The sequence below is a fragment of the Antechinus flavipes genome, chromosome 6, assembly GCF_016432865.1.
Source record: "Antechinus flavipes isolate AdamAnt ecotype Samford, QLD, Australia chromosome 6, AdamAnt_v2, whole genome shotgun sequence".
Lineage (NCBI taxonomy): Eukaryota > Metazoa > Chordata > Mammalia > Dasyuromorphia > Dasyuridae > Antechinus > Antechinus flavipes.
The window spans coordinates 121,540,633-121,564,276 of record NC_067403.1 but is presented as its reverse complement, the minus strand read 5'-3'; the positions used below and the strand labels follow the sequence as shown (position 1 = coordinate 121,564,276).

Here is a 23,644-nt window from a genome sequence, read left to right as displayed (position 1 = left end):
CCTACCAAATATAGTGCTTTTCTTGGGCATTCAGAACCCTCTACAATCCATCTCAGACATCTCTATCTATAGTTATCTCACACTTTATGGTTTGAGTTCTATTTAAATTATACTACTCTCCATTCTCTATTACCATCCTTTCCTCTTCCCTCTCCAAGTTTCTAATTATTTTGTCCCTTCTACCTAGAATAGGCTCTAGAGTTTCTCAGAAAACTGAGAAGATAAATCCATACATTATAAATAAATAATAAGGGTCAAAATCAAGACTTGAACCCAGTCTTTCTGACTCCCAAGGCTGACTCTGTATGACACCATATTGTATTCACTTGATAAATGCTATGGTGACAGAGACAGTGGCTGGTTTGTTTGTTTTTTTAAATCTTTGTATTTCTGGTACTTTGTACATAGTAGGTGCTTAATAAAAAGTTGGTTGAATGAGAATGCAACCTGTTATTGATGTCCCGTATTGATATAATCTTATTTTTTTATTCAAACTTTTGGTATCCTCCCCTATTTGAGGGTTCTTGTGATATCTGAGTGCATTTCATCCCACAAAGCCTTTAGCATGGATTTTTGCAATGAGTCTTTTGTTCCAGTTATTCCCAATGGTGTCTTCTGAAGTCCTATTTCTACTTCCTCATTAAACATATTGATGACTGACATAACAGAAGTCCAATTGGGTGGTCTTTATTGTTGTTGATAATGGAAATGGGAGACACTGTTCCAGTATAAATCACTTTTGTTGTTTACCTCCCAATTTCATTTACAAATGCTTTTAGATTCTGTGTTCAGTGAATTCTCACACCAAACTTGCATGTTTTTTTTCCTTCCATGACTTTTCATTGTTTTACATCTTTGATGTTTCAATTCATGTGCTAAATGAGGGAAAAAATGAATAGTACACTTGAAGTTGAGAAGGCAGGTGTATAGGAACAAGCACTCACAGCGAGATTCCATGTGAGAGCTTCCATAATTGGTGCTCATAATAATATTCTACTAGCCTTCCCAAAGGGGTTTTTAAAATGAGTTTGTACTCAAATCCATGGTTGCTCTTAGTTCCATGTCTCTCCACTTGAGGGGAAAAAAAAAGTTGAAGCATTTGCTGCCTAAGGTGGTTTCTGTGTTTTGTCTTACTTTGGAGAGAGAGGGGGAGGGGGATAGCAATTTTACTTTGGTGACTGCTTTACTTTGGTTAAGATTTTGTAGGAAATTGTGATTGTTCAAGTGAGTATCTTTGCCTTTTTTTCATTTTCCATTTTTGGATATCAGTGGATTGTTTGAATAAGTCTTGTTGAAGTTATTTTAGTCCTGTGCTTTATTCCTGTTGACTTTGACCTTTGTAGCTAGTTGACAGTCTAACTGTACAAACAGCTGATTCTGACATGACTCACTTGTCTATAATGAGCAGTTTCTTGTTTATTAATATCTTCCATCTTTTTTTTTTCCTTCCCTTCTTTCTTTCCTTCCTTCCTTTTTTCCTCCTTTTCTCTTTTTCTTTCAGTATTTGGCATTCACCATGACTCTTTTGAAGAAGGTGTGCATGCAGGCATTTTATACATCTGTGATGTATAAAGAGAAAGAGAAAAGGCATCTCATTTTTAATTTCTAAAATCTGAAGCATATTTCCCAATTTTTTTTTTTTTTTACCATCCTCCTTTGTGTCCACTTTGGAAAAGGTAACATTTACTTAGACCTCTAAGGGACAGACTTCAAGAGAAGAAAAATGAAGCATGGGGAACAGAAATAATCAGAAACTTAGTGTTGAAAAAGGAAAGGATGGGAATGGGGTTGGAGAGTAGAATAGGTTGGTTAGATAGCTGAATGAGATGAGAATAGGTTGAAATAATGTTATATAGATAGATTTGAGTTGGGTTGTGGAGGGCTTTGAATGCTTAGATCAATAGTATATTTAGAAGACAATAAGTCATTGAAGTTTTTTGTTTTTCTTTGAAGAGGCATGATATGGTCTTAGCAATGTGTTGTCATTGAAAGGCTTAAAGATGAAGCAGTGCAGTCACAGAATTCACCCAAAATGATTCTAATTACTACCTCAGAAACAAAGAGCTGTGTTTTTGAAAGACAGGATGCAGTGATAATGTGGAGATATAAGTAGGATCTCAATAAGATACAGGAAGAAAGGAAATAGGTTAACAGTATTCTGAAGCAGTTTTTTTGATTTGATATGTGGGAGAAATACAAAAAGTCAAAGGTGTTATCCTGCTTAGGGATGGAATTCTCTAGGACAGTGTTGGAACTCAATGCTGCCCAGCCATTACCATGCTAGACTGAGTAATGAGAAAGGTTCAGTTTACATTTTTGTGTCCAAGATACATTTTCTTATCCATAAAATGCTATCAGAGGCATTGCCTCTGAGGCCCCTTTTACTTCATCTAAACTCTTGTGATCCAGTGGTTTCTAAGGATCTTTTCTCAACTATGATGATTCTGAATGAAGTGAACTGTGAAAGATGTCTCACAAGATGGAGACTGTTCTAAAAATTAAGGGAAGGTCGGCTGTGACCCAGGGCCAGGTTTTTTTCTCCAGAAATCATGTGGTTTTTAAGGAATGGGACCTTTTCTTTGTGAGACTAAGTTGGGGCCACCTTGGCATTGAAACTCCCATATAAGGTAATTTTAGTCCTCAAGATGTGATTGGGTTCAAAGTTTTTCCTCATTTATGACTTAGAATGTGACATCATTGTCCTGGCTAATCAGGGCAAAGATACAGCCTATAGGGAGTATTACCCCAGAGCCCTATATAATTCTTGTCTGTTAACTAGGCCTCCTCTCCTTGCCTAACTGTTTGTGGGGGAGGGAGATGCCCTTTCTTGTGAGATCATAATAAAATTCCTTTCTGCTTTTGCTTTGAGAAATCTCCTTAATTTATTTGAGCCAGTGGTCTTGTCCCACACAATTCTATGACCTAGATCAAATTCCCCGAGGTGTCTCTCCTGTATGAACCTGGACAAGTTAAACTTAACTCTCTCAGAGCCTTAGGCTCCTGGTCTGAAAGGTACTTACTGTGGCAGGTTGCTGGGGTGAATTTGAACCTCACATGTAGTATCATAGATTTAGAGCTGAATTGGATCTCAGACTTAGGGTGCCCAGTCTCCTCCTTTTATTCCACTTTTACAATAAAGTGACTTGCTCAGAGTCACACCAATAGGTAGTGTCAGAGCCAAGACTGGAAAACGGCCATCTGATTTCCAATCCCACCCATGCTGTTAGGAATCAAGTCTAGGGAATATATGAATAACATGCATTCCATTTGAAGGAAGAGGTGTGTTGGGGACGAGAGGATGGAAAACGGAACCCTCAATCACTGGGACAAAATATTCTATCCAGATGGAATCCTGGATTTATGAGATCTTAGCTACTGCAAACCCTTCATTTTACAGATGAAGAAAAATCAGATGCGGTTTGTGTTTTCCCTTGTCATAGGGTGTACTGTGTGTGTGTGTGTGTGTGTGTGTGTGTGTGTGTGTGGACTTCCAGTAATTAATACAAGGAAAACACTAGTATAAGGCTCTTCAAAGTAAAGAAAAGGAGTTCAGGACAGAGTAACTGCATTATATTGCTCATTTCTTTGCTTTTTAAGAAATCGGTCATCACCTGTTTTGAACAGGGTTTCTCAGAGATGCCCCCGTGCCTGCTAAGGGCACCGTGCCCCTTGAATAATTAGTCTAGCCTTCATTAATGCTCACGTGATGTGCCTAAAACTGATGCTGCATCGGCCCCGCCTCTTCTACTGAGTACCTAACCCTTTCTGCTGCTTATTCCGCCCCTGCTAGCTCCTGGCTCTGCCTCTGCCCGGTTCCTGTACTGATCTTGGCCTCTCCCTCCTCTCTCTAGTGTGTCCTCTTTCTGAAGCTAGAATGAGATGCTGTCCCCGCCCCTTTCCCACTGTGTCCCTGCCTTTTGCTGACCTAGGCCAATGAACTGCTGCTCACACCCTATCCCTATGTGGTGCTTGAAGCTAGAGTGAGATGCCACTAGCCCTCCTTTCTCGTTCTGGCCCTTCCTCGACAGTCTCGTAGGGGCACTGTTTTATACCCTTCTTATTGTTTGAAACTAGAGAGATGCTGACTCCACCCCTGTCTTGTGTTAGTCCCGCCCATGAATGACATAGCCTAGTAGCTGCTGCTGGTACCTTAAACCCTTATTGATACCTGAAGCTAGTGAAATGTTGCCCCTGCCCCTTTCGCGTCCTGGTTCCGCCCCTGTCTGCTTGTTGGTTCCACCCTCTACTTAATTTCGCTTTCCCTGCTCTTTGTGTTTTTATCCTGGGCCTTGATATTGTCTCCGCCTCCCCTTCCTGAGCCTGCCCCCTTACGTAGTCAGTTACGCAAGCACACAAAGCACGTCGAAACAGGAAGTGGGATCCAAAACAAACGAGCCGGCCTGTGTGGGCGGTGTTTTCGGCCAGACTCGGGATAGGGGCGGGGGAGCCTCCCAGACCAGCTGCCTATCCCATCCCTGCTGGTCGCTGCAGCCTAGTCCTGGAGAGAAGTCTCCCTGGACTAGGAGTCCCAGCTGCCTCGTTCCCTCCCGGGCCGGGCGCGGCCTCTCAACAAGCGTCAGAACCATGTCGGCCATGGAGAAACACCTCTTCAACCTCAAATTTGCCGCCAAGGAGCTCAGCAGGAGCGCCAAGAAGTGTGAGAAGGAGGAGAAGGCCGAGAAGGCCAAGATTAAGAAGGCTATCCAAAAAGGTAACACGGAGGTGGCGCGCATCCACGCAGAGAATGCCATCCGCCAGAAGAACCAGGGCGTCAATTTCTTGAGGTTGAGCGCCCGCGTGGACGCTGTAGCTGCCCGAGTGCAGACGGCCGTGACCATGGGCAAAGTCACCAAGTCCCTGGCCGGCGTGGTGAAGTCCATGGACGTGGCGCTGAGGAGCATGAACCTGGAGAAAATCTCGGCCCTCATGGACAAATTCGAGCACCAGTTCGAGACCCTGGACGTCCAGACGCAGCAGATGGAAGACACAATGAGCAATACCACCACTCTGACCACGCCGCAAGGCCAAGTGGACCTGCTGCTCCAGGAGATGGCCGATGAAGCCGGCCTGGATCTCAACATGGAGTTACCCCAGGGGCAGACGGGCTCTGTGGCCACGGTCGCCTCGGCCGAGCAGGATGAACTGTCCCAGAGACTGGCTCGTCTGCGCGATCAAGTGTGATGGGGGCAGCCTGATGCGCGCCACGGACAGCACTGGCTTCTTAAACATTCTTTCTGTTGCTGCACACATACATATTCTGCTCCGACTACACTGGAAACATTGTCTATTGCCAGAGTGCCGAAGTGCTGTTTGTGTGATAAGATCTGTCTTTTAAAATGCAGGAAGAATTTTCACTTTTGGGGATTTTATAGTCTGCGATGGACAGACAGGTTGAAGATTTGGGGTATACTTTTGCAGGTGGCTTTTTAACAGGACTAGCGTTTAAATTGTATTGAAAATTGGACCAGAATGTCTAGCTCTGCATATTTGATTTAAAGTAACCCGACCCCTTTTAAATACCCCCCAGATTTTATCTTTGGAGAACTGAATTTGATTCCTACTCCCATACCTTCTGTCCACCATCCTCCCTGCAAATAGGGATTGAATGATCTTGGGAGCTGTTGGAATGTCTCTTTCGTTTGATTTCTTAGCCAAAAAAAAAATTAACATAGAATGTTTCTGTGTTGATATCAGATAAAGGCTACTATTGGCTTTTATTCTCTTTTTATTAGATTTAGTTTAATTAGCAAAAGCATTTTTACATAATATTCTAACTATTGTTTTGGTGCTGTTCTTGTCTTTACCTGAAAAAAAGTGCCAATTGTTTATTTGTGTTTTTGTTTTGTTCATAAGCTCAGCTATATTTAAACTTTGTGTCAGATATGTTGAAACATTAAAATTTATATAATTCCATAGTTAGCTAATTCTTTTTAGACTGTATTTTTAAAATATGTTCATTTATGTGTAATTCTGTCATGTTAATAGACTCAGATTACTTGACTATTCTGGGAAAATCCTGGCCTTTGTTTTTGTATGTAAGACAAAAGTTAAAGATAATGGAGTGATGTGAATTCCAAAGTTAAAACTATATTTTAAATTCCTGGTTAAATGCCTTTATCCTTTTTGTCTTAAAGTAATCACTCTTTAATAATTGGCAAAATGAAAAAAAAATCGTGTTTTGTTTTTTTTAATGGAGCCATAGAAGATTTAAATAACTATTAGTGAGTGTGCTGAAAATTGGAAGTGTTATTAGTTTTGTTTTTTGAAAATTGGCTGAGTTGAGTGAGAGTCAAGAGATAATGGGAAGCAGGAGCAGCTATTTAAAACCAGCTCAAAAGGAGTTTGGTGCTTACATTGTACTTTGGGCAGTTTATCTTAATTGAAATGTGTAAATTAAAATATTTTGCTGTGATTTTCTAAGTTAACATGTAGTGGACAGTGACTCAGCGAAGTATCAAAACAAGTGTAGGGATCTGTGTTGAAAAAGTATGATTTTTGTCCCTTGCTGGAAGATATCTTCATAAAAGATTCCCAATGTTTCTTCATTTAAGGAAGTAATATTGCAGAGCAAATTGCTATAGGAAATTTTCCTGTTGTGAGTCATAAAGGCACCCAAAGTGCAATTACGGAGTTACTTGTAACACAATTTTTAGCCAGGTCTTTGTTATTGTTGTTAACTTCCTAAGGATTGTTATTGATGAGAAATGTGAATCAAGATAGTTTGAAAACAGCTAAATTCAGTTAGAGATTAAAGTTTTGTTTGTGACTGATAGTGTCTGGTACAGGATTCATGACTGTATAATGTTTCTTTTACCATGTGGAAGTCTTATTTTCTTCCCACTAAAATGGTCTGTTTCTAATTCAAACAGTCTAGGGAAACAGATGATTGCAAATTAAAATACTGAGGAAATACAGTTTCCTTGTTTTCATAGCAGGTAATCACAATTAAAAATGTAAATCATTGCAGAGCTTGATTAGAAAAAGCTCTATTAAGATGGGAGGAACAAAATTCATACTGTAGTGAATAAGAAAATTTGTGGGCAGAGGAGGAAAAAGTTGATAGTTTCCTTAGAAGGGAAAAGATTGCATTCTTCCCTAATTACAGTATTTTGGTCATACCTGGACTATCACCTTCTATCCTGGAAAACAGACGGTAGAATTAGGAGTAAAGGTACAAGTTGGATTTAGGCTTAATAATATCCAAAAATGGAATGATGCTTGAGGAATGACTAGGTCCTCTATTTCCTGAGGTCTTCAAGCAGAGATCAGACTTGTTGGTTTTATTGGAAGGGATTCTTATTCAGGCATTGGTTGGATTCTATAGTCGAGTAAATCCCTTCTAACTATTAAATTATGTAACTGAGTTTAGTTAGCTACCAAATACTAAGTGATTGTTGAAGAGATCTTTCTCAGGTCAAACAGGGGAAAAGATTTTAAATGAAAGCAAGGAAAGAAGAGAAAAATGAAATGTTCTTTCTCAGAAGTAAATTATTAAGAAAATTAGATTATTTGTTGGGGAAGGGAAATGTTTCTAGGAGCAGAGTTTGGGGATATTGCTAGCCTTGTGCTATATTAGTTTTAATTTAAAAAATTATTTTTCTTTAATGTTTTTTCTCATCTACCTCTCCCTCCCTGAAGAGCAAAAAAGAAAGAAAACATGCATCAAGTATGCAGAGGCAAGCAAAAAAATTCCCATATTGACCCTGTCTAAAACCATTGTATCTCATCGGACATATTTACCATTCTGCCAAGAAATGGAGAGCATTCTTCAACATTGGCCCTCTGGAATCCTGGTTGCTTTTTTGTGTTGATCTTAAGTTTTAAAAATATGAACACTTCATAAATTTGCATGTTATCTTTCCTCAGGGGCTATGTTAGTCTTTATTGTTACAATTTTAGTATATATGCTGCTAAAGTGAGTGTAATCTTGTGCTTAAAAAAAAAATTGGGGAGTCTTCATTTAGGAGAACGTAGGAAGTGAGAAGAAGAAAGTATGTGATGCATATTTCTTGGAAGTGTATTTGGTGATTGAACAATCTTTGAAGTCTAATCTTATGTTTCTTCACATTCTTGTTACCTTTGCCATGTATGTGCTGGGATTAAAAATCAGTAAACAATTATTAAACGCCTTCTAAGTGCCAAGCACTGTGCTGATAAGTGCTGGGGATATAAAATGGTGTACACCTCTACCAAATGTTGTGAATCAGTTTCCTGAAAATACAATTTTAGTTAACTTTCTAGAGAAATTGTTTCAATAGAAACATTACTATAAATGAATAGGTGGTCAAAAAGCTGTCATAGCAATTTCCATTACATAATTAATGTATTTATAATTTATGAATTACATTATTGAAGACAGTGTTCAGGTAGATCCCTATGTGGGTTGCATAAAGAGGTGTAATAAGTAGAAATGGAAGAGTAACATCTATGATAGCAAGAGTATCCTCTTTAAATTCAATTTTTAGTGGCAATGCAATTCAATTATTTGGCTTTTTCCACTTTTAGCCAAAGAAAAAACCATCGCATCTTTCTTGTAAATTACCTTTCCCTGAAGACCTGGATATCTCAATTATTGGGAAGGTAAAAGAAACTGAACAAGATGAAGAATTGGGTGATTCTTTTGGTTAGTATGCAATTTTTTTTTTTAAGTTGAGTTAAAACATCGTGTTACTAGATACTAGTTTAAAATATAGAGAAATCTTTAAATATAAAAATTCATTACCTATATCTAAGGATTGTGGTGTGAGAAGTGCTTGTTTTTATTTGAAATAATTTTCCTCCTTTTTAGATGAGTTGAAGCTGGGTTTCTGGCATCAATCAATAAGAACATTTTACATTTGTGCAGTTATTGTTACTTAAAAAATAATTTTAGTTTATTTTTGCAGCATTGTGCTCTGTCGGGTAGTGCAAAAAGGGAAAGATGGGTTAACCTGGCACACAAAAGCAGAATAATTCTTGCTCAAATGAATGAATTAGAATAATTTAGGATGCATTCTAATTGTATTTTTTTCCCCTTTAGTTAATTAGCAAGCATTTATTAAGGGCTTCTCTATGTCTGGTACTGTGCTAAAGCTGAAAAAGATCTCAAAACCAAGAAACTCCCATCTGGAATTGTGCTATTTTCTTCTTGTTTCCAGGGATTCTTGGGATCCACTGAATTATGTTCATCATGGTTTTCTTCTCTATTATGGCCTTTCTTATTCAGCTCCCCTCTTTGTCTCCAATTACTATCACCTCATGATCACTAATCCTGCTCTTCTCTTAAAAAGATTTTTTGACTATTCTTACAATTCTGTGATTAATCTATTCTAGGAGCTTCCTTCCATTTTGTAAAGTTTATTCCCTTTAAGGGATAAAGATCTGGGCCCTGGGGAGAATTTGCAAATACTAAAGAAAAGATGTGTATCTGGCTATCATCCAGTTCTCCTTGCTTCCTGAGCCACATCATTGACTCCTAATCCAACAATTTTTTGTTTATTTCCAAAGCTCTAACCTTTTTTACCCAGAAAACAGCTTTCACTCATATCTGCTAATTATTCTAGTCACCAATGTGGCTCGCCATACCTATACCCAACTGATCCAGAAAATAATAAAGATGAAGAATGAATACTGGTTTTTTATCATCATAATTGTAAAATCTCAATATTTGTAGCCAAACCACAATTTGTCTTTTTTTTTTTTTTTTTTTTTTTTTTTTTTTTCTTTTAAAGCAAACACCAAGCTTCCTGGAGTTTCCCTGGTACTGGAGTCTATTCACCCATCATATCTCCAAAAACTTACTATGAGGTGCTGTTGATCTTTTGCCCTCAGCTAACTTTCCAATTTTGGGGAGGGCATTATTCCCCCTGCCACTCTGATTTAGCCAGATTGACCAGCTCTCCGATTCTCTTTTTTTTTTTTTTTTAATTTTTATTTAATAATTACTTTATATTGACACTCGTTTCTGTTCCGATTTTTTTTCCCTCCCTCCCTCCACCCCCTCCCCTAGATGGCAAGCAGTCCTTTATATGTTGGATATGTTGCAGTATATCCTAGATACAATATATGTTTGTAGAACTGAACAGTTCTCTTGTTGCATAGGGAGAATTGGATTCAGAAGGTATAAATAACTCGGGAAGAAAAACAAAAATGCAGATAGTTCACATTCGTTTCCCAGTGTTCTTTCTTTGGGTGTAGCTGCTTTTGTCCATCGTTTATCATTTGAAACTCAGGTTTCTTTGTCAAAGAAATCCACTTCCATCAAAATATGTCCTCATACAATATCGTTGTCGAAGTGTATAATGATCTCCTGGTTCTGCTCATTTCACTCAGCATCAGTTCATGTAAGTCTCGCCAGTCCTCTCTGTATTCATCCTGCTGGTCATTTCTTACAGAACAATAATATTCCATAACATTCATATACCACAATTTACCCAGCCATTCTCCAATTGATGGGCATCCATTCATTTTTCAGTTTCTAGCCACTACAAACAGGGCTGCTACAAACATTTTGGCACATACAGGTCCCTTTCCCTTCTTTAGTATTTCTTTGGGATATAAGCCCAATAGAAACACTGCTGGATCAAAGGGTATGCACAATTTGATAATTTTTTGGGCATAATTCCAGATTGCTCTCCAGAATGGTTGGATTCGTTCACAGCTCCACCAACAATGCATTAGTGTCCCAGTTTTCCCGCATCCCCTCCAACATTCATCATTATTTTTTCCTGTCATCTTTAGCTCTCTGATTCTCATGGAGAATGATTATCTGTTTTTGCACCAGCTATTTCTTATGCCTATAATACATTCTCACCTTATCTCTATAAAGTCCTGAGCCTCTAAAAGTGCATCTTTTTTTTTTAATCAAACAAAAATTTTACTACAGAGATTTGAGGAGTAAAGAAATTACAGATGAGGAGACTTCCCATCCAGGAAAGAGAAGGATATGGATAACTTCTGTCTTTGAGTTACAAGAAATCCAATCCAATGAAAATATACATTGAAACAAACAAGAAAAGAAAGCTGTGCATTGTCAGTATAATCAATTGCAGCAAAATTATGTCAAAATAAGAGGCAGAAACTCTAGCTTTTCTTCAAAACTAGAAAGTAGGGCCAGATAAGCTACATGATCATTGGCTCAAACACCTCAGTGTGGCACATGGATTAAGAGCAAAATACTTTCTTAGCTTTCAGGCATAAATAAGATTTCATTTATCCTAACAGGAAAACAAAACATTTCTGTTTTCTTTTTGCTGAGGTAAGTGGAGTTAAGTAACTTGCCCAGGGTCACACAGCTAGGTGGGCCAAATTTGAACTCTGGTTCACCTGACTTCAGGGATGGTACTCTATCCACTTTACCACTTAGCTGCCCTGAGACATAACATTAATATTACAAAAGAGGAGAACAACCAAAATATACAGGTCATGTTCTTTAAACAAAGCATTAATCTTTTGAACACAAGGAAACAATATCTAAGGAGCAAAAAAAGGGTATTCTGTGAGAAAAATTATTAATATCATGGGGAGATCCCCTCCTACTTTTTCTGAAATCTTTACTGAAGGTTGGATTAACTTTCTTAATCTTGTTCAGACTCTACCCAGGAAGCCATTGTGCTCTACTTAGGTTTGGAAAGGGATAAATTCTTTGAATAAATTACCCAAGACTTGGTTTAGTCTCTCTTTGACATGTAACCACTCTAGTTCCTCATTGTAATATTCATTCTCATTCATTCTTTTATTTTCATATGTCCTTGTGTTTTTACACTAGCTATCTCCCATGCTTGGATTGCATTCTCCCCTTAACTCCACTTTATAAGCTCCTGTCCTTTACAAAGTGCATCTCAGGCATGATCCTTTATTTTTTTAAAAGGCATATAAGATGTGAGCCCAGCCCCACCATCTTGATTACTTTTTGCATTCAGGATTGCCACTGGTTCTTTTATTAATATGTTGGCATTATTAGTAAAATGATTAGATTACCCAGAAATTGTGTTATCATATTTTTAAAATGTTAGTTAAGAGGTCTCATGAGCATAAAGAGCAACCAACTTATCCATTTGTTAATTATTGAACATATCACAAAAAGTACTCAAACTCAGATCATCTCCAAATGAAGACTTAACTAATTCTACTCCCCTTTGGTTGTACCTCTTTTCTACTACCATTAGTATCTTCCCTCCAAACTACTTTGTATTTGTAAATACCAGTTTGTATTTTGTATTAATTAATTTTTTATTTATGCTATATTTATCTTTTTATGTGCTTATCTTTTCCATTACAGTATAAAGCTCATTGTGAGTAGGGATTGTACTTGAATCTCCAGTAGCATCTGGCAGCATAGTAGGTACTAAATAAATATTAGCTAATTGATTAATTGCTTATCATGAAGATAGTTCAGTAAACTCCTCTTTTTTCTGTTTCTACAAATTCATCATATTTTTATGCAAAGTACACCTTGATACCCATGACCCACAAGCCTTCTTGATATTCTGTGCTCAAGGATGGGCAGGAAGCCCAGTACTTGTAAATTTTATTTCCTGCTGACATCCAAAACACCTTCAATATCGGGTCATTTGATAAGAATAAGGAATGGATGTACATGGCAACAAGAAGATTATATGATGATCAATTCTGATGGACATGACTCTCCAACAATGAGATGAGTCAGTCCACTTTCAATGATCATGTGATGAAGAGAGCCATCTGCACCGAGAAAGAGGACTATAGGAACTGAGTGTGGTTCACAACATAACATTTTTATTCTTTTTGTTGTTTGCTTGCATTTTATTTTCTTTCTCATTTTTTTCCCCTGTTTGATTTGATTTTTCTTGTACAACAAGATGTACAAATATGTATGCATATATTGGATTTAACATTTCTACCATGTTTAACATATATTGGACTACTTGCCATCCAGGGAAGAGGGAGGACATTGGAACACAAGGTTTTGTAAGGGGCTAATGTTGAAAAATTATCCATGTATATATATATTTTTTTAATTAAAGATTTTTATTTACAAAACATGTATGAGTAATTTTTTTCAACATTGATCCTTGCAAAACTTTTTGTTCCAAATTTTTTACTTCTTCCCCCCACCCTCTCCCCTAGCTGGCATGTAGTCCAATACATGTTACATATGTTTAAAAAAAAAAGTGAAATCCAATATATGTGTATAATTTTTATATTGTTATCTTGCTGCACAAGAAAAATCAGATGAAGAAGGAAGAAAAAGAAATACTGAGAAAGACAACAAAATGTAAGCAAACAGTAACAGAGAGAATGAGGATGCTATGTTGTGTTCTACACTCTTGTTTCCATGGTTCTCTCTCTGGGTGTAGATGGCCCTCTTCATCACATGATCATTGAAACTGGCCTGAATTATCTCATTGTTGAAGAGAGCCACATCCATCAGAATTGATCATTGTATAGTCTTATTGTTGTATAATGATCTCCTGGTTCTGCTCATTTCACTTAGCATCAGTTCATGTAGGTCTCTCCAGGCTTTTCTGAAATCATCCTGCTAGTCGTTTCTTTATGTATATGTTTTGAAAATTAAAAAAAAACTTTAATAAATAAACAAACAAACCAACAAAAATAAAGCTTACAACAGCATTAAAAAAAATGAAATGGAAGACTGCAAAGGTAAGCAACTTCAGCATCATGTATGGGGGTGAGGGTGTCCAAGAAGAAGAATGACAATGTGGGCCAACACAGCACAAGGCTGGATTGCAGGCTGGTGGACACATCAGCATAGGGCATTCCCTCTACTGGGAACTAAATGACAATTTAGTGATTCTGGTCTGACTTTTGGAACTCATCTCCCAGTTGGCTTCTTCTCACTTTGGTTTCTTTTAATATTTCACAAAAACCTTCTCAAGAAGAATAAGGTGTTAGCATGGAAAAGTGGAAAAGGATTCAATCTAGATGGAAAGGATATCTCTTTGAATCTCAGTTCGGTCACAATATATGACTTTGGACATGTCATCTAACCCCCTCTGAGTTTCAATTTCCTCATCTCTAAGTTGAGGGAACTAGACTAGATGATCATTCTGGTCCTCTCCAGGTGATTCTATGAATTTCCTATAAGCTGCCTGGTCAGTCTTGGTTAACACAGTTTTAATCATACTAATATAATCCCCTCAGTATTTCTTTCAAATAAAATGCAGGAGACTAAGCATAGGGCACTGTAGGCCAAAAATAATAATTATATAGTACTTGAGAGTTTACAAAAAAAAAAAAAACTTTATAAATATTTCACTTGATTGGGGTTACTGTTAATCTATTATTAAAAAACTATCTTAAATGTATTTTTTCCCAACTAAAAGCTATATGTTTTCTTCCTCTACCATCCCCATTGATTAAAAAAATCCAGAATAAGACTTTTCTAAAGACAGTCAAGCAAAACATTCCTACTTTGATCATATCCAAAATTAAATGTCTTATTTGTGTCTTCCCTGTCAGGAAGTAAGTAGCACAGCTCATCAGATCCTCTATAATCATGATTTGTTATTACATTGACCAGAATTCTTCAGTCTTTAAAAGTTGTGTGAATTTACAGTGTGATTGTAGAAATTGTTTCCCTAGGTCTGCTTACTTTAGTCTGTGTTGGTTCAAATAGGAATTCTCAGATTTCTCTGATGATAGCCCTGTGGTCATTTCTTATGGCACAGTAATAGTCCATTAGTTATTGAATTGGTTCAGCTATTTCCTAATTAATGGGCTCCCCTCCCTCTAGTTTTTAGTTCTTTGCCACTATAAAAAAAGCTGCTATAAGCCAATCTATATAATTTAATTAATTCTCTTCACTTTGTACCATTTGTGAGTATCCTTTTCATCTTTTGATAACATTAGAGGATGTGGGCATTAAAACTGCCTGGTTGCTATTCTTTTATTAAACATCTATTCATTTTCCAGGAGTTAATGGTAACTCCTTAATTTAATGGTAAAGAATTCACATCAAAGTCAAAATGTGGACAAGAGTAATTTGGCTGTTTTTCATCAAAACTGTATGTAAAAAATGTCAGATTTTCAAAAACATGAATCTGTTCAAATGCTTTATTTGATAAAAGAAATGAAAATTAACATTAAAGCATAGCCACCATCTAAGTAATAATTTTAAAAATGATTATCTTAGTTTGATACTTAAAGGATATATATATTTAAATCACTTTTAAATATATTTGTGGGAAATGCAAACTGTATCCAGTACTCAGATCTGAGTTGGCTATTTTTTAATAGTTGGAAATATTTTCAATTCATATTATATAGCAGCATTACTTCTATTCAATCTTTAGCGTTTGTGTAATGATGATAAAGGACTTCCAAAAGCTTTAAGTTTTCTTATTGTCCAGATGGTGTTCATAAGTAGAATAATATAGTAAAATTACTGTGAAGTACATTGCATTACATACCTGTAGGCAAAATACTACAAGTTTTTCTCACATAGAACAATTTAACAATATTGTGCTAATATTTATTTTAATCCTTGAATCTTAAGTTTCCAAAATACAAATACTTTGAATGTAATCATAAAGATAAAAATTCCTTTTGAAATGTAGGCAAAATGACTAATTTGTCATATAAACTACTAAGGTTTTGGGAGGTTTTATTGGCTCCTTTTTGGAGTCAGAATCAATTGTTGCTAATTAATTTGATAGACTCCTATATGAAGGATCATACTCAAGTATTTTTGTTATGCATGTATTTTTATATGTACTTCTTTCTTCCATTACAATATAAAGAACATTGTGAGTAGGGATTTTACTTGAATCTTCAGTAGCATCCGGCACATAGTAATTAGCATGCTTTTAAGTCTTTTTTTTTTTTTTATGTTTTTATTAGGATTGAATTTTAATATATTTACCTATAGTATGTATTAAGTTTTAACATGAAGTGAAATATTTCATAAGCAATGTACCTGTTTATAAAAAGATACTTTATTACTTTGGGAACTGGACTGCATGGCATTACTGTTACTCATTGATGATGATAAAACTGAAAAACTAAATTTATTGTACTTGTGCTTAGTTTGGTCTTAGTTACTTTGATTTAATGACTAGATTAATTGTCTTAAAATGTATTTGACTGTATTTCATACTGTTGGCTTTGGGGGCCATTACTGATATTCAGAGGTTGATGTTATGTAACTTGTATTCATTGTTTTATAGAATCATTGATACCAATTTTATAATTTAAGTGATATTTAGATAATCTTAATAACTATATTTGACAAACTTAAATTTCAGTGATGTTTTTCTCCATTGATTTATAGCAAGTATTTGTTTCTTGTTTTATAACAACATAACTTGGTAAAAAAAAATTAGTTTGGCTGTTTTCTTCACCATTAAAAAAAAAAGATGAATATTAACCTTTTTTCAAGAATGAGGCTCTTATTTTGATCCTATGGTTTTGGGGAGAAAATTTGTTACAACTCAAATGTTATTTTAACATTGTCCTCTTTATGTTTTATGTAGTTGCTCCTTTACATAGTACTGCTTTGTATTCGGAAGCAGAGGAAATCTTCAGACCTAGCGAGTCCCTGATCCCTTCAGTTGTTTCCACTCCATCTGGAAAAAAGGCAAGAACAAGGTATGTTGAAGGCAACTGCCTAGCTATCTGAATTCATTACAATAATTACTTATCAGGACCTATAGAGGGCAGTATCAGACAATAAGCTTTGGAGTCAGACCCATCTCCTGTCCAATAGTAGCTGTGCACATAGGACTGGTCACATACTTAGCCTTTCAGGGTCCTGGATAGCTCTAAGAGTTATATCAATGTAAAGTAGCCCATTGGCATTGGTGGAGGGAATTTCCTTCTTGGAACTTCCCTAAACCAATGATATCATAGTTTTGTGACAAACTAAAGTAGGAACTTGCTTCTTAAAATTAGCAATTTGCAGAATTCTCAAATTCCTTTAAAATAGCTTAGAGCCTGATTTTTTTTTTCTCCCATCAGAAAAATTGCAAATTGCAATTTTCATTTTTGGATGTTAATATGTTGCTAGTCTGAGCAGAATATTCCAGAAACGAGAAGGTAGAGGAATTTATTTTAAAATTTAAATCTGAGGTATAATCTATATGATTTAATTTTAAATTTTATCAAATTTCCTTTCAGGCCTTTAAAAATATTATTATTATTATTTTATGTTAATTGTTGTGGGGGCTTAGAAGATTGAAAGGGTAACTTTAGAAACAAAGACCTGGATTCAAGTTCCACCTTTGATGCCATCTCAGTGCTCCAGGCTACTTTCTAAGACTTTTATTTTGGGGGAGGATGCTGATCTGATAGTATAATCTATTAGAAGTTCCTTACTGGTCATACAACAAATCAGTGAAATCACAGATCCTGTACAAAAATCACCTTTAGTATTTGTCTTAAGAAGTGGTCAAAACAAAACAAAACAAATTTAGTATTCTTAGTACCCTTTTCTCTGCCACTGCCAGTCTTCCTGATGGATGTTTTGTATCTTAATGTGTTTCTTGGGTCCTCAGTGACAAAGATATCATCACCTAGTCCTCTGTGCTGCTCTGGTGTCACACCTCTGCCATGATGCTTCATCATTCCAGGATGACTTTTATAAATGATGCTTTGGTCTTTTTCTCTCAATGCATTATTTTTTGTTCTTGAAGTCTTCTAGTGTGATCAGACTAGATGGGGCTTCGATGGGTACGGCCTGTAGGAACTCAAAATGACTTACAAGGCTCAGAAAGTATTGTATAGAATTTTAGAAAGGAAATGCTGTTTGATAAACTGAGATGTTTCAGAATTAGATTTAGCACTGACCAAGTTGGTGTGCTTGCTTATTAGGTAAAGATGAAAACATAATCAACATTTCTGTTGCTTGAGGTTCTGGAGAGGAATTGTGCTCTAATATTTCATGAAAATCTTGCTTGTATTATTTACTACTTAAAATGAATAATACTAAAGCAAAATTCTGTGTAGCTCCTATCCCATGAGAATTCATGAAATTAAAAAAAATTATTGTTTTTAAATTCAAGATGGGTCTCGGGGATCCTTTTAAAGAGAAAATTAATCTAGCTCAAACAACATCTGGCATATGATCTTAGATATAATACTGGAGGGAATTGAATTCAATCTCAACATTATATAATTAAATAGAGACCCACAGAGGAGAAGCAGCCGCTGAGGTCATACTGGTGAGAAGCTAATGCTTCTTTTCCTCCTCTATGGTTAGAAAAATCATGAATTCTTTTGAATTCTTTCTAGTCTTTGAAAAAAGTCAGTGCATATTCTTTTTCTGAAATAAGAGAATTCCTTTAGGAGATGGGACAAGAGCTTCCAGGTTAATATTGGAGATCTTTGACCTCAGGCCCAGTGAGGGACTTGTGAATGTGCATCTTCAATGTTCAGCGGAGCTTATCACTAATTTAGTGAGGGGGAAGAGGAGGGGGAGAGAAGACAGGGAGAGGAATGATGTTTGTGAAACATAGCAACTTATGATGACCACCTGTGAAGGCAATTAAGCAGGGTCTCAATTTGTGTTGGTAGGAGTGCCCATGTGATAATTGATTGAGATAATCCCATGGATCACTGACTGGCAAAGATTTCATGCTTAATAACTGACATCTTCCCATAGTTTAACTTAAAGAAGTATTGCAAAATTTACACAATATCTTAAGTATCTTAATTTTAAATGATTTGTAAAAGAGACACATGGATTAAAGTTTGCATTGTTTATTGTTTGGTGCAGCATGGAAGTGATTGAAAATCAATCTGAGGAAGAAGAAGGTTCTATAATAGGGAGAACAAAAAAGGTAAGTGAGACTATCTGCCAGCCTTGCATGTTTCAAATCAGTAGATCAGATTAGCTACAGATAAAGACTTAATTTGGTAGCTGCAGCTTTGTGGGGGAAAGGAATTTCTATTTGAGATATAAAATAGCATTTCTATTGAAAAGGAAATATTTGGTTGCTGTACATTAGGATGTTGTTTTTTATTGAATTGTCATCTTTAGATGCATTCATTTAACAAAATGCTTTATAACTACTGTCTGATTTGATTCTCTTAGTCTGTACAGATTTTATTATTTCCATTTTGCAGAAGGGGAAATTAAGACAGAAGCTAATTGACTTTCCCAAGGTAATGCAGTTAGTAAGTAGCAGAGTGAGGATCCCAAGTCTTTTATATATTATTAGGCCTACTAAATATCTAAAAAATGAGTTTTTCACATGTAACTATTGATACACATTGTGCCAGCTGCTTAGAAAGTAGAGTTTTTAATAATTTCAAATGATGTTCATAGATAGTGCTGCTATTGATTTTTATGTAGGCATTAAGAAAATCCAGGCCATTACTTGATGATGATACTGAATCGGAAAGCATTTCAGACAGAGTGACACATTTAGTAAAGGGAATGAGAAAGCAGAAGACTAGAGCTTCCTCACCTGTATGTTCTACAAACCTTCCAGAGAAATGTGCAGAGTCAGTGTTTTCTAATGAACTCTTTGTTGCTGGAAAAGCATCACTTGTCACCAAGAATGAAGCGGTAAGAAATTTTTCAATCTTTGGTCATTACGCGTTCCTATGTTCTTTTCCCTTATTCAAGTTTAAGTTCTGGACAAGATGGTCACTGGAAGGAGGGAGGGAATTGACCTACCTCCCATACTGGCTCTCCAGCAAGAACTAGAAACTTGCACCAGGCTTAACAGTTACCAAGAAATCCAATGATCAACTACAGTAAGTGACTTTCTCTACTACAGAAATGCAGAAAAATGAGGACAGAAAAAACAATAACAGTGAAGTCAAATAAGACATAAGTATCCCAATAAGATCAGACATACAAAACAGCATGCAAGATTCTGTGTCCAGAGGCAGAAATAGCAGAGGATCACTACCAGAAATCCTAGAATAGTGGGAAATCCAAAGTGTGAGCCTTAGAATTAATCAGCTGGGGCCAGAAGTAGTATAAAAACACTGAGAGACATAATTTTGAATGATTAATCATTTTATTAATCATGCTAGTAATAATAAGGGGTCTATGGCACTGTCAAATGTTTTGTTTGTTTTTTCTTTTTTACGGTTTTTTTCCCTTTTGGTCTTATTTTTCTTGCACAGCATGAGAGATATGGAGACAAGCTTGAAGGATATATTTAACCTATATTGCATTGTTTGCTATCTTGGGAAAGGGGGAAGGGAGGGAAAGAGAAAAATTTGGAGCACATATTTTTCAACAATGAGGGTGATTCAGGGCAATTCCAGTAGTCTTATGATGGAGAGAACCATTTGCATTCAGAGAGAGGACTGTGGGGACTTAATGTAAGTGAAGTACAACATAATATTTTCACCTTTTTTGTTGTTATTTGCTTGCTTGGTTTTTTTCCCTTTTTGATCTGATTTTTCTTGTGCACCATGACACATGTGAGCTACCTTTAGAAGGTTGCACATGTTTAACCTATATTGAATTGCTTGCTGTCTAAGAGAAGGGAGAGGTGAGAAGGGAGGGAGAAAAAATTGGCACACAAGGTTTTGCAAGGGTGAATGTTGAAAAACTATCTTTGCAGGTATTTTGAAAAATAAAAGGCTATTATTTAAAAAAATTTGGAACACAGGGTCTTGGTGAAATGAGTATTGGGGACCATCTTTGCATGTGTTTGGAACATAAAATACTATTGAAAAATTTAAAAAAACAAGTAATGAAAGGAGAATAAATATTATAATCCCTCCTTCTAGTGAGGATTGATAGGTAGGAATTTGACTTTGATCATGTCATTTATTCCCAAATAATTCCAAGTATGTTTGGGAGACAAGGGGGAAAGAAGGGAAAGGAGTGAAAAAGATTGAGGAAAAAGTTAATGTGTGTTTCCATTCTTTCTTCCTATTAAAAGTATTTGAAGGAGTTAATTGGAGGGATGTGAAAACTTAATCTTTTATGATTGTAAAATAAAAGCATTGGAATTCTAGTCTTATAGCCTTTGCTAATTCATCTAATTAATACACTGAATGCAAAAAAATTTTTTTCCCTGGCCACAAAGGGACAGTGGATAGAAGGTGAATGAAAACCATCCAGCTACTCTAAGCTATCAAAAAGTAGAATGGACCTTCTCTGGAGTGTAGTGTAACTCCCCCAAAGGTCTTTAAATAAAATATGATCTGATCGATTATCAGATATGTCATAGAGGCAATTCTTATTGAGGTAAAGAGGACTAGATTGCCTTTGAGGTCAGCCATGATATTATCTATATATCTATATGAACTCATTTACAAAAAGAAAACTCTTATTTAAACTGAGTGCCAGTTATAAGGGGCCAAGTGATTCCACTTTGTATCATCATAGGAACCCAGCATGTTGGCACCTCTCTCCTCCCCTCCCAAAAAAATCAGTCAACAGAAAATTGCCTTGTGGCCAACAAGATCCTATATCTGGCTTTCCAAAGCCCTTATGTCAATTGAATGAAATGAATTTTTAACAAGGATTAGGTAAAGAACACTGTGGCTAAGGGATGATCTCTCTCTGTCTGTCTGTCTTTTCACTCCCCTTTCCCCCTTCCTCCTCATAATCCTTCATTCTCCTGAACTTCAAAGTTTTTTAAACTGAATTCATGAGAAAAGTGCTCCAGAACATTATATCCAATCAATTCAATGCCACTTTTGGTTAATGACATAATTCATGCTTTCAAGGTTAATTTTTGAAAGTATAATTTAGTTTTTAAATGTTCTTGTTTCATATTAGAATAAGTATAGGAAAATGTTTAATATTCTTTCTACATATTGCCTTGCTTTTATTTATTTATTTAATCGCCTATTTATTTATTTATTTTGCTTATCAGTATGTTTTTCAGTGATTGTGTCCATTTATCAAGTTATATTGTGTTCTTTATAGAAGACTCTCAGAAGAGGGATCTCTCTTGAAAAGGAGAAATCTGAAAGTCACCCATTAAACCCAGGTAACAAATACTGACTATTATAATTTTTATAGTAATTGGGGGGATTTCTTTTTAGGAAATAAATTTAAATATATTGCTTATAGATAGGGCATGGACTTCTGTGTTCATTGGCAAAGAAAACTTCCAGGGAAGAAACTTCACTCTATATCAATACCAGTAACTCTTAAGACTGAGATAATTTCCAAGGAGCTATTCTTCTCTATCCTGAAGATTGGGCACTGTTAGATTTAAATAAATTAGCTACATCTAAGAATATCCTTTTTATTGTGCCTAGGAAAATTGTAAACAACAAGCTCGGCTCCCTCTGATTTTAGCCATAAAGGCCCACTGGGAGGCCTGAGAAAAAAAGCAGTCTTTTCACATGGGAACAAAATGAGAAAACTGTGAGCATGTTGGCAAGATCACAAGTCTAAGAAGTAGAATAGGACTTTACAGTCAGGAAGAGAAAGATGTGACCCCACTGGACTTGGCAACTAACATCAGGTTATTCCAAGGAACTGCCAGTGCTATTGCTGCTAATCATTGATTTATCTAGCTTCACCTCATTTCCCTAGCTCTCTGGACTTTTAAGTCATTGTCAACAATAGAGGATACTGGATGGGACATCAGAAAACCCAGAATCTCTCTCTGGCTCTGACACTCAGTTGTAAGGTCATGACAAAAGCTTTTCTAGACCAAAGTCTTTCATCTTTTAAACAAAGGGGATGGTTTACATTTTTTCTTTTAAAAAATGGTTTTGCGATTGAATGTTACCCTTAATTACACTCTCCCTACTCCTAAGCCCTTTGATATAGCAAAAAAATAAAAAATCTCAAACCATTAAAACCAAAGGCAACTAATATATCGACTACATATACATATTATACATTTCCCACATTTCTACTGAGAGGACAAGGTTAATTTTGCTTATTAGCTTCCCAGGACTCAGTTTACATTATTGTAGTCATGTATGTCATAAACCTCTTGAGTTCTGCTTTCTTTACTCATTTTCATTTCATACAAGCATTTTCATATTTCTTTGAATTCAGGCTTTGAACATAGAAAAAAATAAAAGAATAATACAAAGCAGTGTTCAACTGATGAGATCGAGGTTAGCAATTGGCACCAAATGATGAGATTGAGGAGAGCAATTTAAATGATAATAGTTTGTTAGCAATTCACATGTGAAGAATTCACAAGAGCCTTTTCTTTGTCAAAAGGTACCTTTGTGAAAAGAGGTTTAGGACAAAGTGAAAAGGTAAAATAGACGTGGTAAATATGAAATGGATTTGGGAGACTATATAGTTATCAAGGAAAAGGGTGTTAACAATTAAAAATGGAAAAGACAAATTCTCTGAAGGAACTCGCAATCAGGAGAAAGGGAATACACCTTGAGGTGGGAGTACACCATTGACTGGAAAGCTAAATCCCAAAAAGGATTTAGTTTAGTATCCTAAAAAAGTTAGCTCTGATAAGGAAAAAATGCTACAACAAGAGGAAGGAATGAGGAGAAAAACACCATGGGGCATAATGCTGTGATGGGTTAACCCCAATAGGGATTTAGCCAAGAATGGTATAGGCCACAAGCCAATTTTATTACAGAAATTTAATCGGGGGTGAGGTAGGGTGGGATTGACATCATCACTTGGCTTTCTGACTGGATTCTGTAAGGTATGGTTACACAAAAAACCTCCACTGGGGTGGGACTGTAAGGCTGACCTTACCCATCAATGTCCTTCCCAACTTGCCTTCTCTGCCGATCCTAATTACTCAGGACCTCA

The 23,644-nt window shown here is 36.2% G+C and overlaps 2 protein-coding genes and 1 non-coding gene across 6 annotated transcripts in view; 2 read left to right on the top strand and 1 right to left on the bottom strand.

Annotated features, from left to right (window-relative positions):
* Positions 1 to 23,644, top strand: part of CENPU (centromere protein U) — an 80,253-nt gene that overhangs the window by 11,573 nt on the left and 45,036 nt on the right. For all 4 annotated transcript variants that reach the window (XM_051966398.1, XM_051966397.1, XM_051966399.1 and 1 more), the window contains exons 3-7: positions 8,506 to 8,623; positions 16,452 to 16,566; positions 18,692 to 18,755; positions 19,271 to 19,486; positions 21,821 to 21,884. In XM_051966398.1, coding sequence (XP_051822358.1) covers positions 8,506 to 8,623; positions 16,452 to 16,566; positions 18,692 to 18,755; positions 19,271 to 19,486; positions 21,821 to 21,884 — 577 coding nt within the window. The remainder of the gene's footprint in view (positions 1 to 8,505; positions 8,624 to 16,451; positions 16,567 to 18,691; positions 18,756 to 19,270; positions 19,487 to 21,820; positions 21,885 to 23,644) is intronic.
* LOC127541219 (charged multivesicular body protein 1b-1-like) lies at positions 4,380 to 8,142 on the top strand. Its single transcript, XM_051966401.1, has one exon. It carries the CDS (start codon positions 4,585 to 4,587, stop codon positions 5,179 to 5,181), a length of 597 nt encoding a protein of 198 aa, XP_051822361.1. The 5' UTR covers positions 4,380 to 4,584; the 3' UTR covers positions 5,182 to 8,142.
* LOC127542212 (U6 spliceosomal RNA) lies at positions 7,822 to 7,923 on the bottom strand. The gene has a single exon (XR_007948597.1). It is a non-coding gene; the product is annotated as a U6 spliceosomal RNA (small nuclear RNA).

Excerpts from the sequence above, each read along its gene's own strand:
- LOC127541219 (XM_051966401.1), top strand. The coding sequence starts at position 4,585 with ATGTCGGCCATGGAGAAACACCTCTTCAACCTCAAATTTGCCGCCAAG.